General features: G+C 34.0%; 3 protein-coding genes across 11 annotated transcripts in view; 1 reads left to right on the forward strand and 2 right to left on the reverse strand.

Annotated features, from left to right (window-relative positions):
* Positions 1-4,793, reverse strand: LOC110831885 (dihydroorotate dehydrogenase 2). Of its 6 annotated transcripts, none has more exons than XM_022068342.2 (6): positions 4,546-4,793; positions 3,785-4,291; positions 3,598-3,710; positions 2,245-2,461; positions 1,546-1,754; positions 1-1,274 (listed from the first exon to the last, which is right to left on the reverse strand). In XM_022068342.2, the coding sequence occupies exons 1-6, from the start codon at positions 4,616-4,618 to the stop codon at positions 1,068-1,070; spliced, it is 1,326 nt and encodes a 441-aa protein (XP_021924034.2). In that variant the 5' UTR covers positions 4,619-4,793; the 3' UTR covers positions 1-1,067. The 6 variants fall into 6 exon arrangements, with proteins under 6 accessions (XP_021924034.2, XP_021924040.2, XP_021924038.2 ...); XM_022068348.2 differs by having other exon boundaries at positions 3,785-4,159; positions 4,423-4,555; XM_022068346.2 differs by having other exon boundaries at positions 4,462-4,548.
* Positions 4,768-11,928, forward strand: Tasp1 (Taspase 1). 2 transcript variants are annotated; one of them, XM_022068357.2, is made up of 9 exons: positions 4,768-4,900; positions 5,276-5,343; positions 5,616-5,890; positions 6,631-6,710; positions 6,849-6,916; positions 7,946-8,059; positions 9,013-9,202; positions 9,974-10,125; positions 10,452-11,928. In XM_022068357.2, the coding sequence occupies exons 1-9, from the start codon at positions 4,873-4,875 to the stop codon at positions 10,566-10,568; spliced, it is 1,092 nt and encodes a 363-aa protein (XP_021924049.1). In that variant the 5' UTR covers positions 4,768-4,872; the 3' UTR covers positions 10,569-11,928. The 2 variants fall into 2 exon arrangements, with proteins under 2 accessions (XP_021924049.1, XP_087208105.1); XM_087351979.1 differs by lacking the exon at positions 5,276-5,343 and having other exon boundaries at positions 4,780-4,900; positions 5,638-5,890.
* The window catches only part of Girdin (protein girdin), a 22,165-nt gene continuing 16,939 nt past the window's right edge, over positions 11,756-16,981 (reverse strand). For all 3 annotated transcript variants that reach the window (XM_022068339.2, XM_022068340.2, XM_022068338.2), the window contains exon 25: positions 11,756-16,695. In XM_022068339.2, coding sequence (XP_021924031.1) covers positions 16,500-16,695 — 196 coding nt within the window. In that variant the 3' untranslated portion in view covers positions 11,756-16,499. The remainder of the gene's footprint in view (positions 16,696-16,981) is intronic.

The following is a 16,981-nucleotide window of genomic DNA, read 5'->3' on the forward strand; positions in this document are numbered from 1 at the left end:
TTTTCTTAATATGTTTTAATTTATATCATTTACATTATAACGAAATACAATACACTCTTGATGATGGTGTTACATACTGTTACTGCACATGGTCTCTAAACCAAAATATCACACATATTTTATTTCCTCCACACATGTTGCATGTGCTACTAATCTCAGTTTACTTACTTTAATCACTGTAATAGCAATAATAATTAAATTAAATTATTAAAACAACTGACAACAGCATAATGTCATTACAAACATTGCACAGGAGGCATGGTGTGAAAAAAGTTACAACACAAACACAGAAAAATACAATAAGAACTATAAATAATATGAGACCTGTGACAAAATGTACAAAAAAAAAAGTAGTTAATACTTCAAAGGTTCAACAACATCAGTTAACAAAATACCTGAAAATGTTATGTTCCTGATTATTACATTAACAGCAGAAACACATTTAGCTGACAAACTGATCTTGAAGTGAAGTACATTAAAAAAAACAAGTTTCTGTTTAACTTTGTTAGTATTTATACCCTATGAGAATAAAAAAAAGATAAGGTACTAATTTTTGTTTTGTACAACACTGAAGAGGAATAAAGCATCTACATACAGCTTCCTGGAATGGATTGTTGAAATACTCAATTTAAAATGCCTTTATATTTATGTACAGTTTGCCATAAATAGTCAACTAGGTTTCCAGTGCTAAATCCACTCACCTGCACTGCAGAACAGAGTGGCTTCACACAAGACACATATTTATATGTGTACAGTTTTAGTCATAAAATTGAATATTCAGTATCACATATTTTCAAAGATCACATCTTGTCTATATACCTCAGTATCTGTCCATCTCTGAATCATTATTATATAAGTAACTTACTAATAGTAGAGTGTAGCTGAAAAAGCAAAGTAAAGCTATTCCACTATACGCCATGTAGGTGCAAATTGAGAAGTATTTTATATAGCAGCAACACTTGTGAGACTTTCAGAAATATTATCATTGTTGCACACAGGATACAGAGCGGTTTGTCTACACAGATACTTGGACCAGGTGCATTAAATGATTCCAACTATCACTGTTATCATGAGACCTTTGGTTTCAATGTCAAACACACAGGCAAGTGATCAGTGAGATTTGTGAGAGCAGAGAGAAAGCAGTAACCTACAATTTCTGTGGAACCTTTATAAAGAATCCTATCCACTCTTCTTCTTCCACCATGAGGTAGAGGTTCAACAAAACCTTCTGGACCTGGTTGAACAATTGATGTCATAAGATGTGTAGAATGCACCTGTAGACCAAGATGAGCTTTCTATTTTAAACAAATTAAAATGTATTATTGGGTTTCTGGATTTTGTTCATCCTCTTGTATTCTGAGCATAACACAATGTTTCAGGAAATGGATGTTTCATTCACTAAACAATGTAAGCCAAATGACTGAGATTAGTTGTTTCTTAAGGACAAAACTGAGGGGGTACCTCCATTGTTAGTATTACAATGTAATCAGCAAATAAAATGTGTAATAGTTTTTATTGTTCAATGCCACTGTCTACAGAACTCACCAGAACATCTGCATCCAAGACATACAATCTCCGTAATGAATCATCCACTAATATTTTTCTGAAATTATCTGGATCCATGATATCTAGGTGATGTAACATGCACTGCCGCAATTCAGTGCCAACTGCCCAATCCATATCCTGTCCTGCTTTTGCAACACAGACATCCTGATATTCTTCAAAGAGTAAATGCTGCTGCACATCCTTATCAGCTAGGAAATTTGGAAATAAACCAAATGTAATTCAAGCCCTTCAATGCAGATTTATTAACAGCATTAAGGTGGACAGATTCATTAACATTCCACGGCTTTTATGGAACCTGAAGGTTCTTTACTGTGCTCACAAGAGCACAACACAACACCTGCCCCAAAGCGTGCTTCGTGTGTTGTACCCTATATGTCCCTTCATGATTCTATGACAGACGTCACGATGTGCATTACAACGGATGTACTTTGTACGGTCGTGTGGCCCCAGCCTTAGATGACAATATAAAAAGGACTATAATGTTATAAAAACATGAATTATAAGTTTTGCACAAAGAAGTAAACTATGATCTCCATTCTCTACTGTCTTAGAGAAAATATAATCACATTACAACCACATGTCATACATCAGAAACAAAATATCAGACTTCATATGGATGGTAATGTTGGAAGTAAAAAACTCGTAAGAAAAGCAGCTCTACTGATAACATTATCTTACCTGGAGACATATTATCAGCATTGAAATCACCACAAACAATATCAAAGTCAATTATGTCTTTGGGCTGTGTAGTTTGCTCCTTGAACAAAGTTATAAATATTAAGGCATCTGTAAGCTGTGACAACAGCACAGCTTCAGACCCTTGGAAAGCTTGTGTATGCATATTAGCAATATAACCAACATGACGGTCACCACATTCATCATAATTTAACAACACCTATAAGAAAATATTTGTGTTTATTAATATTTACATCATGAAAGGAACAAATATGTAAACATTTGCATATGAAGACAAGTAGAAAGGCTGTGACATAACAAGGTATACAACTCTGTACATTTACAGTAGCCTGTTTCAGAGAAACAATGAATGTAACACTTATAAATGGATTTTCCTGTTGATGTTTCTTTACAATAATATGCAGGAAATCAACAGTGCTGAACAATGTCACAGCTCATTTTATTTCATGTCAGTAAAAACACTATTTTGTCTGATAACTGCAGCTAAAACCTGAAGTGTTAATTAATATTCTGTAACAAAACATGTTCTATTATTGAATGTTAAAACATTATGTTATATGCTGTATCTGAAAAGCACAGAAAAATTATTACTACATAAAAAATCAGAGAATATGACAAAATAAAATGAAGTTATTGAATCCACAGCCTTCAGGTAAATTTAAGACTGTGTTATGGTTTCTGCAATACAGTGTTTCCATTTACTTATTTCATAAAGAATGACTAGAGTACATAAAATTTATCAGGGTAGTTTAGAATAGAATTTATTTACATTCCATGATCTCACATAACTAGTGCTCCTTCCAGAGTGACAGAAGAAGATATACAATGTATTGTGTTGAGATAAAGTTTAATTATTTGCATTTTAATTTATTTTACTTTCTTCACCTACACTTAATTATTATACTATCAAAATAAATTACTGCCTTTACCTTTTACTACAGCAAATAAAGCCATGAATGATTCTAAGTGAAATTTCAGGTACACATAGTGGCGAGTATGAAGATAACAGTCTTCTGGGATCCTGCACCATGCAATGTCACTGAAATTGACTGACAGTTCAGAAGTGCTTACTTGATGAGTTTGCCCCAATAATGGAGGTAGTAAGCACCTCTGAAATGTCAGTCAATTTCTGTAAAACTACATAATGCAACATCCCAGAACACAGTTATCTTCAAAACAATTTTATTTGCAGTAAGATTTTATCATTTATAATTCTTGTCCAGCAATACAAGTTTCATATAAGCATTCAGAACATAAAAGAAGTTAAAGAAATATTATAATAAGAAGCTGAATAGCTTCATGTATGCATTATTGGAAAAGGAATTGACATCTGACCTTTACACAGAGTACTCCTTGAGATGTACATCTTGCATGCTTAGTTCGAAGTGTGAAGATATTAAAATCAGCATCAAGAATAGGTTTCTTACTTGCAAAAAATAACCCACTTCCTGAAAAGAATCAAGTAACTTAAGCAGTCGGCTTACATCATACAAGCTACGCAACCAAAAAATGTAACACTTACCAAGCATGCAAAAGTTTTTGCTGAAACAGTAATCCCCAATGTCATAAAGAAAGTATGAGAATTCTTTCTTCAAATATTCAATTAAAATCAGTGCATATGGACGTTCCCAAACTTCTTGCAAACAGAGAAAATCAAGGCATGGGAACTCAGTTAATATGCTATTATACTTGCTCTTAATTTCAAATTCATTTCCAGTTACCAAATTAGAAAGTGGTTTTCCTGTGTGATTCAGTATTCTTTTCGCTATTTCTGAAGTTCGAGCATATGAGCTCTTATTATTGTTCAGCCTAGCTATTACTTCTGGTGCCAAAAGAACATTTACTGATGCCAAAGTATATGTCCCCGAATTCTGCAGTTCACAGTTTATATCATCTTCTGAAAAAAATTCATCAGCACTTAAGTACGTATATTTTTCTTGGCGTGTGGTTACACAGAGCATCACCCATATTACTATTCCCAACACTCCAAAGGGCAATAATAACAAGAGAAGTAATGCACACATCGGACCTAAAAAGAAATAATCGAACAGCTTGTGCTGGGGATGCTGTTTCTCGAAAATTGTTGAAATGTAACATGCAACGAAATGACTGAAAATTGTTAGCCAAGGGCTCATAAAGAGAAACGATATTTCATCTAACCATTTCGCTGTAAAGCTAGAATATCGGTTTGAGACATACATTATAAATGTCACTTGTAAATATATTAAATCTATGTATTTTTCTAATTAACACACGCCAGTACACCACTTCACTTGCACTTACAAAATAAATCTAAATAGTCCACATTTATTACTTTTTGACACTTGCTTCCACAACTACCAACATTGAAACTCATTTTATAGAGTTTGGTATTATCATCAAATTGCAGTTTATATTTGGTGAGAGGGTGTTTTTAATTGATTATTGCTTTTATAAAATTAACTGCTCGTGGCTTTGACATCAGACATTATAACAGAAAACGTTAGAGTAGCTTTTAAACACAGGTAAAACTATCAATGTTGCACTCATGTCAGTACTACATGTAAAAGGGAGAGGTATCCAATAATTTTGTTTTATCGGTGCCGTGTTGGGTGAACAAGAAGGTTCAAAATGCCAGGATTTATAGGTATTCACCTAGGTGAGATGAAAATAGTCATGACGCAGAGGGTTCAGAAAACTTTAATGTATCCTCTCTCGTAATCGTAGAAATTTGCCTGTAATTTTACCATATGAGGTTAACGGAACTTGCAACACCATTTCTTGTTGTTTCTTTTTTAGAGCAAAATAAATTAGCGGTTCCCTTATGGTCTCTTTAAAATCCCTGACATCTAACTGCTATCTAGATATGATTTATGATTTTGTTCCTCTCTGTTGGCCGTTATTTCCTTCTTGTGTAAAAATCAAGTGTATCTTAATATGTGTTGTTTATGATCATCACTTGTGCTTTATTCTTTGGGTTAAGGGTGTTTACTTACAGTCAAAATGTAGACATGATTCTGTATGGCCCATTTAGGTGCTGGCAAACATTCTGAAGCACTGTGGCAAGAATATAAGAAGCTGTGTTGTAAAGCATGTAACAAAGTAAGTATATGAACCTTAGGGCAAACAGTGGGAATGTTTATAAAGTCATTAAAGTGTTATGATTAACTGATTAATCACTTAAATTTGGTAGCCATTTATTTGTTTTATTTATAAGTTGCTTAAGAGAATATTTTCAAACTCCATAGTATAACAGTTGGTTTAAAATGTGTATGTTGGCGAATATTGCTATAGGAGCTTTCAGTTTATGTTCATTTTTATTAACACATAATGTATCATCTGCTGTGAATTATCATATGTTTCTTCTCATATAGGGATATTCACTTTTGGCTTCAGGGGCCACAGCTCTGGAAACTGTAACAGATGTCATAGCAGTGTTAGAGAACTCCCCTCTAACCAATGCTGGATATGGTTCCAACCTAACATGGGATGGACATGTAGAATGTGATGCTAGTGTGATGGATGGTTGTACATTACATTATGGGGCAGTTGGGGCTGTGCCTGGTGTGAAGAACCCAGTGAAACTTGCTCACCATATCTGTAAAAAGCAGAGCTGTAACGCACTTGCACTGGGGAGAGTTCCACCAAGGTTAGTTTCTGCATGTCTACAATACATCCCAGTTCACATTTGGAAGGACTATGATCCTGACTGGAGTTTAGAACCTTTCTTAGTCTATTATATACACTGTACCCCTGCTATGATGTATTCTACTATAGCACAGTCATAATCTATATGTAAAGCAAGTTTTGTATTTCTATTTGAAATTCTGAGGTTTATGTTTATTAATTTGTAAAATTATTTTTCATACTTGTATTGCAGAATATGAAGTTTATGTACATTGATATGTGAAATATGTTCTTGTACTTGTGTTGAAAGTTCTGAAGTTAATGTATATTGTATGAAATGGCATGTTCTACATCCTTTGGTTGAGTCGTAAGAAGGATCTATGGAATGTAAATAAACTCTACTCTACTCTCTAATGAATCTAAAAGTTTAATATTTTATGTAGGATCTCGCTGATGATAAATTTTAAAGAATAGTTTAATATTAACAGCTTAATGCACATGAAGTGGGGAAGGTTTCCTGAATTAAGAAATGTAATGAATATGAGGTGTAAGATAGGTTTAATTTCACATTGTTTGTTAAAAGGGACATGATTATTTTTAGAAAGTGTAGAAGTTATGATATTCCTCATACTGAAATATTCTCATTTCCTGTCAGATTTTTTTCTATGCAGTCTTTCTTCAAGTTCTGAAGATATCAATGTTTATGTACTTGTAGGGTTTACTTTGTTGCAGCAGCCTAATTAATTGATGTTCATACTTTAGTTTGTTGGTTGGAAATGGAGCACGTAAATGGGCTGAGCAAGCAGAACTAACTACTGTTCATTCCAGGAGACTTATATCAGGTATGTAATACTGTGACCTAAACATCAGAATTTTAAAAAAATTGTATATTTAACACAGTGTAAGGACCATTTTAAAGTGTATTCTGAAATAATTTTTATATCAGTACATAAGTTTGTTTTGTTTCTTGTTAATTGCAGATAAAGCATTAAAACAATATCACCATTATAAGAAGAAAGTGGAAAGATACCAGATACATACTGATAAGGTCTGTGATCAACGTGTGACATAAAATATTACTTATTAATTATTTTATTCTACCAAAACAATGTGAGAACTTTGTACATGTGAGAACTACAGTATTTAAACATTACAGTGCAACCAACAATATTCTATTGAATAAAGCTTAGGTCTGCAGGAGTTCTTACATTATTTTCACCCTATTTCTGTAAGTAACAATAGAAAATGAACAGAGTATCTCCTGAATGGTGTCATAGTGGAAGACTGTTAAGAATGAAATGAATACCTCTGTGAAACAAACATTTTCTTAGAGCACTACTGGAAAACATTGTAGTATGGGAAGAATTGAGAATCTTCTGAATGGTGCATGGTATGTTACTTAATGCACATATTTTTTTTATGTTGGTAACAACAGTGAAAGAAAATAATGTGGAATCTACTGGATCTCACTGTGAAACATATAACATTTATAATGGGGGGAAATTGGATATGAGCTCTGTTTTCTGCTTGGGGGGTGGGGGGTGTGCACCAATGTTGTGAAATAACTGAAAATAATAATAGCCAACACCTGAAGAAAAATTAAGGGCTACTTTTTAATAATCCTGTCAATAGCCGAGTGTCAAAAGACAAATAATTAATTGGAAGGTATATGAAATTATACATTTTCTGCCTAATTTAATGTACTACCTTGTATTTGTTTGGAGGGACTATAAACTTGCAAAGAGTTCAGGATAGCTGGTGTCCAGGCTGAGATTTGAACCTGGGACCTCCTAACTGTGAAATGAGTACTAACCACTTAGCCATGATGATGAGTTATCTTCCTGATTTTAATGGCAATGAAGAATGACATGGCTTTCAGATGGCACTAAAATTATAAGATTATGTATGCATTATCTTTTAAAAATTTTATAAGGGCACGTGCTGAATAAGATCATCTTTACAAGTTGTAATTGACAATATGAATATTTTCATTGTGTTCAGATTTTATTCCAAAGTTAGCAAGTAAATGATTTTGGAAAATGCAATTTTTATTATCATGTACATTTATCATTTTCAGATTTTGACACCACTGGATACAGTAGGAGCTGTTTGTGTGGATGCATATGGTGATGTGGCTGCGGCTTGTTCTAGTGGAGGACTGGCTCTGAAACATCCTGGCAGGGTGGGGCAGGTGAATGTTCACTTCTGATATATATTCATTTGTTTACTTTAAGAGGGAATATAAATCTTTAGTTCAGTTTTGTAAATATTGTACTGCCAAAACATTCCAGTTTTCAAGAAACCTTTATCATTTCATGTGACACTTCTGTCTGTCTGGAGTTGCAGATATATATTTACAATTGCTTGGTATAGTGCATTCATATAAATTCCCTCTTAAAAACAACTCATGACATAGTTGTATGAAATATTAATGATGGCATAGAATAATGGAAGAATTAGACACTACAACACATATTAGTAACTATTTTAAATGCCACTGAATCCAGCCACACAATTTCCCCATAGATGTGTTCTGCTATCTCAGGAGCAGAATCATAAGATTCTTAATTATGACATTTCAGCAAGGCCTTCACCTTTCGTGACATGTTTCCAACAGTTTGAATTTCAATTCATAACTATGAATCTTATGCACTCTTCTATTTGATCTTGTATTGTCACTATCACCTCGCCTTCTTCATGGCATGCCAACACATGAAATTTCTTAATAAAGAATTAACACAAAAGCTGCAAAGGGAGGTGTATATGACTAATTGTTGAATTCTCAAGTTAGTCAGATGTTGAACAATTGAATCTCAGGAGTTATCCAAGGTGTTTCTATTACAATTTAAATTGTGTGTGTGTGTGAACATACATTGTGAATGATATTCTAATTCTGCATTCAACTTCACAAAATTAATTTGATTTCATTAACAGTTTATCTATTATTGTTATACACCAACAGATCTAACAAACTGATATTATGAGGGAGACAGAGAGAGAGAGCTAGTGTTTTTGTGACATACAGATCCTTTGCTAGAGAATTGTGAATGGACCTACTGATGTCAGTGTGGGAGGGAAGTACACAACCTATATGGATATACATCCAGTTAAATCTGCATAAATGCTTGGTCTACTTACTTTCAGGCTGCAACATATGGATGTGGATGTTGGGCATCCAACGGAACAAGTCACGTACCATCTGTTGCGACATGCACATCTGGTTGTGGGGAGTACCTTGTTCGCACCATGCTGGCTAGAGAAGCAGCTCTTGAGGTTCAAAAGAACAGTTGTTCTGTAACAGGACTTCACAAAGTAATGAAAACTAAATTCATGGGTGAGGCATCAAAATTCAGAATATTAATTACAGGTTTTCATACTGAACTGCTGAACAGATTCACGTTTATACCCTTAACCCATTTTTACAAAGGTATTTGTCAATCCAGAGGAGAATGCTGAGATAGGTCCTAGCATGTTTCCTTCACATTTCTCATGTCAAATTTATCAACACACTTCAGTCAACATCACCATCACCACCACCTTTATTGATGGTAGGGGTTCTAAAAATATGGCATTAGGATAACCTGTAATGGCATGATATCTGTGCTGATTTTCATGGCATCACCCTTAAAAGTTGTTTCCTCTTTTAGGTTCTGTCTCTGCGTTTCTTAGGTGGGTAGTCTGCAGGTTTCTTTTTTAGTGTTGTTTGTTAGATTGAAGTATTTTATGGAATCAAAAGAATAACTTTTCTTTAAAAAAAAGTTCATATTCCACTGAACTTAATTTCATGTGTGGGAAATCCAGGTTTTGTAATGAGGTAATAAATACCTATGTTTGGATATGCCTGCACACTTTTGGGCCAGAATAGTTACATGATTGAATCTTGACACAACTATAGATCCACAAAAGAATGTATAAAGAAACTACGATTTTTGGAATTTGAATATTCATATTTTGTGCTTTAGGTGGACTGACAGAAACACCATTTATTATTATATCTTTAAGAAGTTCAGTACAAATATGCCAAAATTATAACCTTCAATATCAGTTATTGAAAAATGGATGAATTGGTTCCATTTACATTTTTCTAACCTGTATTGTTTTGTAGAATCTCCATTCCTTCATGGTGTGGAAGAAAAAATTGGAGGATTAATTCTTCTCAAATGCTTTCCCAATGATGAAACTGGAGAATTTGTATGGACACATTCTTCCAAAACAATGTGTGTTAGTTACATGAGTGATGCAGAAAGAAGACCTACGGTACTGTATTCATTTGATTTATATTTTCTGTACCTGTTCTCTGTGTATGAATGTGAAGGGTTTATTTTGAAGACATACAAACAGAGTAAGACTTAAAAAGAGGTAAACAGATATCTTTCACATTTTATGTAATTTTAAATATACTATTAGTGGTTTAAAATGAAGATTGAACATAAATATTGATGTGGGTCCAGTGGTTTGGAGGTTTAGTAGGAATAGTCACACAGTCCAGATTGGGAGTTTTATTTGAAGATAAATAGACTTAATTCAGTGTTTTAGTGTTCTGTATGTGCTGAGATATGTAAATGGTTTAATGGATTTTTCAGATTCGTATGTCACATTTGTCAAGTGGAGACACTCCTAGAAGCACTGTAGTAGTGGAGGGAGTAGCATTCAAGTTACATCCCTTAGCTGTGAGACCTGATACTAGTATATACTCATGACATTGAATCATGCTGCGAGAAGCTGTCATTTCCAGTGGACATCCTTATTTTCAGCTACTATATCAAGGATGTTTGTGTGAATATGAAGGCCCTGAATTAACTCATATAATGTGAGCTATGTGTACATGTAAAATTCATGTTGTTGAGGTGATTGTTTTAGGAGTGTGGCAGTAAATGCTGGAGGATATAAAATTGAAAATGAGGTAAGTGAGGTACCAGTAAAAGGGAACATAGACCATAACTTACAAACCTAAATACGAACATGATTTGGGTATATTAATGTTACAAATTTTTTAAATAATACTGCTCCATATCCCTCCATACTGTACTGTGCATACCCTTCAGAACGAAAAGTTGGGACCCACAGTGCTCAAGCACTTGAAGAACGGGTCGTCAAAATATCAAAGTAAAGTTATAAAAGTATGACAAATACTCAAACTAATCAGGTTAAACAGTAACATAATTATTGCTAATATATCAGTGCAACAACGTTTCATACTTGAAAACAATATTATTACAAAGATGGCTGTCTTCTGGGTGTTAGCACTGTTAATTTTACCAACATTTCAGAGGAAAAAAGGACCTCTGAAATGTTAAACTTCTATTAGACTACACAGCGTTACAACTCAGAAGACAACATCTTTGTATTTGCTGCCATGAAAACCTCAAATCCTCTTTACATACCTCAACTAATTTCCAAAGAAGTATATATTAAAATTTACATACTATAATTTTACCTGTTATATTGTATGGGAATGAAACTAAGTCTTGCATTCCAAGTGGAATAATAAAAACTGAAGGTATTTGGAAACAAGGCACAGAGGAGAATATCAGGTTCCACAAATATGGAAGAACTGTGAAAATAAAAGAATCAAATGACACTTCATAGTATTATGCAACACCTAGTATTGATATGGAATAAGATTGAGATGAACTGGACATGAAAAATGTTGGTACAGAAAACTGATGAAAACAGTCATTAAGACGACGTAGCTGAGATATGTAGGATAATATTAAAAGGATTGTGGGAAATAGAATGAAATAATGTTAAGTGGGTGGTCCATTGGTCGTTGTGACCAACATAAGGATTCCATAAACGAAACCTTCAGTGCTTAAGAAAATATTAAAAATTTAAGGAATCCATTGCATCAGAGAGTTACAAATTAAAAAAATATTGGAATCATGAATTTCATTATCTGGGACTTTTATTGTATGAATGTACTTTGTTTTCACAACTGTGATGAAATAAGAAAATAATTATGAGTGAAAAAGTCTGTACTCAAGAAAATTTGTTTACAAAAAGCAACTGACACAAAAGTGTACAAATGTTATATAAAAATTTAAAGAATTTGAAGCAGCATTTGAACATTCTTTGCTTGTTTTTATACACTTAAATTCACTAGTATCATGCTGAAGCCAAACACAGTGGCCAGATAATTAGGTGGAACACCAGTACCAGAAACATACACTCTGAAGTCAATTAAATAAACTGGAAGATTTCCATCTTCTGGGTTGTTGTGCCATGTAGTCTCATAGAAGTTTATCAACATTTCAGAGATAATCAGAGTAATCATTACCATGATAATAGAGGCAGCAAGCACCTCTGAAACACTGGTAAATTTATACCAGACTACATGGAGCAACAACCCAGCAGACAACCATTTTCATACTCACTACCATGATAACCTGAAATCTCACTGAATAAAGTGGGATTGAGCGCACACAGCTCCTTCCATTTTCTGACACTTCTAGATGACTTAAGAATACAGTAACATCTTACATTCTATACTAAAGTTTACAACGCAAGGTGGACCAAATGAATCCTATTAACTTAACACTGCCAGTCCCTTGCTAACCAATCATTCAAGCAAGAAACTGTTGCAGTGCTATTCACTCTCTGGAAAAAATCATCTTTGATCTGAAATGATAAACAATAATAGTTTCTCTAATTTGCATTTATCCTCATTCTCAACTGGGCTACTGATTTTACTAACATTCAATTGTCATGTTTCACTTAGCTTTTCCATATATTTAGGGAGAATTATACACAGGAACATTTTTGTAGCTCTCAGAGTTAAATTTTGTACCCCGTATGTGATCAGGAATTGGAAATCTCATTGAAGAAAAACTATTACTGTATTACAGTTTATTATTTATAGAGAAATAAGAACAAAAAATTAGATTAATCTTTCTTCCAATCTACTCTGATGGCACATAAATTCTGAAAACTAAACTGATTGTGCCATGTAAAACAGTGTCTCTGAATGTGTATTTTTCTTGTTTTCTGCAACATCCAGACCAGTTCTAAAGCCCACCCAGTGGGTACTGGAGTTTATTCCTTGGAGGTAAAGTGGGCAGGGGATGAAGCAGACCACTCACCTCTATCTAGTGCTGAGGTTAAGAACATGTAGAGCTATACCTAAGTCCCCTGTACATCTGCATGGTATGATGGTTAATTAGGCAGAAATAAAACAATCCATTGTAGTTTCAATTGACACTGTAAACATTTACACCATACTATTGATAGAATTATGATTTTCAGTATTGGACATGTGGTCTGTGAAAATGTAAAGCAGAAAGCTACAATACTGATTCTGGCCAGGATTATCTGTAATAAAGTCCATCACTAATTACATAAATTACTATAATCTTAGTATTCTTATAAAAGTTCTAAAATGTAATTAAAACTATTTAAAATACTCTGCTGAGATTCTTTCCAGTTAACTGGTGCTGTTCCCTTTTACAGCCCAGTTACAATTTCAACATACAGATGAGATAAAGAAAAATTCAAATGTTTATTTCAGCATTTGTGTGACATACATATCCTATATTGGCCCTAATCCATGTAACCAACTGGCTGAAGTAATGCACTTCAGACATTAATTTGTATTATGTAATGCTGAAATCAAACATTCTACAACTTTTACAAGTCTGTGTGTAAATAATACTTCTCCCCACACACTACTTGTTTCTTATATTACTGTGTTACCACAAGCATTCACACCTGCAGGTTAGTACATACAGTATTTATTAAGGTTTCACAATGAGAGCTTTATCTTCAGTAATTGTTTGGCAGATAGAATTAACAAAAACTGTGCAGGAAATTAAATACACTGAGTAGTTCAGAAGTTGTATGTCAACTTCCAACTGTGTTCATCTCGAAGTTATTTGTGCTGTGCCTTGTGAGTAAGTCCATGAGAGCATTTTACCACTAACAATGAAGTGATATGCCTTTGCTTAGACATGTGATGCAATAATGCCATTAACTGCCCAATGCTTTGTAACTATTAGTACTCAATGTAAAGTCATGCTGGATTGGAGATGAATAAGAGGCTGTGACAATATGCTGGCTGATCAGGCCTTTTGCACACCTCACAGATAGTAGTATGGGGTATTCATGGAATAATGACTTGACAAGGGAAAATTGAAGTCTTAAGTAAAAACCTGCCACAATGTCTGTCACCAATCCCAAATGGACTATCCTGAGAGTGAACTCAAATTTCTATAATGGGAAGTGGCATCTGGCTGCTTGATCTTTGGATTTGTGTACATTACAGACATTGAAAACAAACTCAGATTGAAAAACCTTATCATGAACAGAACTTATTGGTTGCTGGAAAGTGCATCTACACTAAACTTAATGAAAAGAAAAGCATAGTTAATAATAAAAACAGAGATATAAACCTGGAAGTTATCAGTAAAATATGATATATATATGTAGCATATTGTACATGAAACAATAAATAGGTGTTTCTACTTATTTGTACATGGAACATTTGGAAAAGATGTCCTTGATGCACACATTTGATTAGCACTCTGTAACAATCATCAGATAAATGATATAAACTCTGACAAAAAAAATTATTGAAATATTAAATTAATAGGCCTATAATATACACTACATTAGTCTGGGCACCATAAGTATTTTATCGTTGTATCACCATATCTCCACTCTACTTACGTTGTTAGGCCAATTCAGTCTATTATGTGCCATCTTTGGCTTGTGCTTTCTGTTGAAAAATATATTTATTTAACAATTATGGAAGTAAAAAGTGCCTTTTTGGAAGACATTACATGAAAGTAACTATGTAATATATGTTTCAATATTAAAGAATAGTCCATTCCCAATAAAACATCTAAAATATTTATAAGAAGTTCAGCAGTACAGATTCAATACTTGTGCCTCTGAATACCAGTCACTCTAACCTTGGAAGTCTTCTGACATTCTGTACTCATTTCCACAACTGCTGATAACTAATCTCTTCCAGCCCTTTAATCCCAATCTCTATTTCCTTCCAAAAGTCCAAATTATTTAGACTCATGTTCATTTTGACGTGTCTAATGATGGGTCACCAACTTTCAATGTTGAAAGCCGGACTGATGATGATGATGACACTACTAGCCAGAGTTTCGCCATTCATTGTTTTAGTGTCTTGTACAGTGAAACATAATTTCTGTCCATCAGTTCCTCAAATAATTTGTAATGGATGGATTATCACTGAATTTGGCACATAAATGGATGGGACAAGAACTGAGATTGATCTTACCGAGTGAGATTGATAAAGCAAACAGTGGGTTATGACCTCTAAAATTTTCATCACAGCACCTTTTATTTCCCTTGTATCACTGGATTAGTGAGGCCAGTTTCTGGAGGTCACTGATTCAAGGATAAACTGGGGGACAAGCTATTCCAGCTTCAGAATTCTCATCTTTTTTTATGATCTTTCCAGTAAATGCAATGCTGGTACCCTACAATATGCATTCTACATTAAAAAAATTAAGATGATGACACAGTGTAATTTAATACACCTAGAGTACAAACAAATGGTTGTGGTATATTTATTGGAGAGCTTTCCTTTCTTGTGTAACCTGCCACAAGTAAGTGATACGTTTACGCACGCATGTGCGCGCACACAAGGGCATAGCAAATCACAGCCACCACTCTTCCAAAGTAGATATCTGTCCTACTGAATGAAACAAAATGAATATGTGCAAAAGGAAACATTTCATGAAGTCTGAAATTAGGTTTTGAAGACATTTCTATGTTATTCTGACATTAAAATCAACCTCTACAATCACTGCAGACAGCATTATGGTAACATAAATATGTAAAAAGAAAGCACTGCTTCAATAAATAAGTATACATTATCATAGAATAACCATATAAATCATCACGTATGTAGGATTAAGTCATGATCGCTGCAATTCCATTTACAAATCAGTAGTTAGTGCACACTAAATTGCTCTCAGTCTTGAAAGCAATTGAAAGGACTTCATAGGCCTAATACAGGAAAGGATGATGATAATTGCTCTTAATATGTTAATATCCATTATTACTAAACAGGCACAACAAAATTCAACATTCTTTGTCAACATGTCCCAACAAATCAGTAAAAATTGGGCTCTTCCCTTTCTAAATATTGCTCATCAGCTGCAAAATAATTTCTGAAGTTATATTCTTTGTGTTACAATGCAATAATAATGTACTCTGTGCATAAATATGTATATTTAAAGATTTAAAGAAGACTTTTCTGCATAACTTATTAAGTAGGCATGTTCAACATGCGTGAAATTAACACATTTTTATACTTCGGTTTATGGTAGCACTGAAAAATACACATGGTAACATTCCTAAACCCTCTGATCAGTAGGCACATACTTTCAAGCAGTGGACACTGGCATAGTATATGCATACATTTTTATCCAAATTTTAAAACTGTCATGTGCTTCCAGCATTGATTGAAATACCCCACTCCTGAAGGCCTATCATATGGCAAGAAACCATACTAATCAAAGTATTCAGTTGCTTTGTAAAAATAATTGGATGAAGAAAATAATGCAATCTGGCAAAAACATATTTCATCAGCTGATAAATTTTGTCCTTTTTGCTTGTCCTCATAACCTATAAAGGCAAGATACATAAGAGAATATCTACACACAACCATATTCATACCATATGGAATTTTCACCTTTTCCCTTTGTCTTAGTTGATCGTTTCTCTTCTGCTGTGTTTGGGGTTTGGGCTAGGCTTCCCTGGCTGGGACTTGGTGGCCCTTGAGGGGTCACTTGACTAGACTCATCTACTCCACCAATTACAGTTGAAATACGGTTATACACCAGTAATGACCTATGGTTAAATTAAGCATAATTAAAACAGTGAGCTGATGAACTCCACATTACAGGATCTTTAAATAACACGTAACAGTTACTCAGTTAAATAGTATGTGGTGGCAGGACCTGAAGGTTCACCACACTAATACCAAAGTCCACCATTGGAAACAATTTGGAACCAGTTCCATCCTCCTATCCTGACAATCCACTCCCTAAAATACTTTTTGGGCACATTCACAACTAAAAGTTGCAAAAATGTGCCCATAAGCTTCACCATATTTGTCTCTGTGCATGCAAAACTC

The sequence above is a fragment of the Zootermopsis nevadensis genome, unplaced genomic scaffold (assembly GCF_977971745.1).
Source record: "Zootermopsis nevadensis isolate Lab colony 2312 unplaced genomic scaffold, Znev_1.0 Znev_ptg000002l, whole genome shotgun sequence".
NCBI classification, from domain to species: Eukaryota; Metazoa; Arthropoda; class Insecta; order Blattodea; family Termopsidae; genus Zootermopsis; species Zootermopsis nevadensis.

Coding starts and splice junctions, on each gene's coding strand:
- Tasp1 (XM_022068357.2), top strand. CDS start 4,873: ATGCCAGGATTTATAGGTATTCACCTAG. Junction 6,917..7,945: donor ACCAGATACATACTGATAAG/GTCTGTGATCAA, acceptor TATCATTTTCAG/ATTTTGACACCACTGGATAC. Junction 10,126..10,451: donor ATGCAGAAAGAAGACCTACG/GTACTGTATTCA, acceptor TGGATTTTTCAG/ATTCGTATGTCACATTTGTC.
- LOC110831885 (XM_087351911.1), bottom strand. CDS start 4,463: ATGTATGTCTCAAACCGATATTCTAGCTTTACAGCGAAATGGTTAGAT. Junction 2,462..3,597: donor AAGGAGTACTCTGTGTAAAG/GTCAGATGTCAA, acceptor ATTTTCTTATAG/GTGTTGTTAAATTATGATGA. Junction 1,275..1,545: donor TCTTGGATGCAGATGTTCTG/GTGAGTTCTGTA, acceptor CTTGGTCTACAG/GTGCATTCTACACATCTTAT.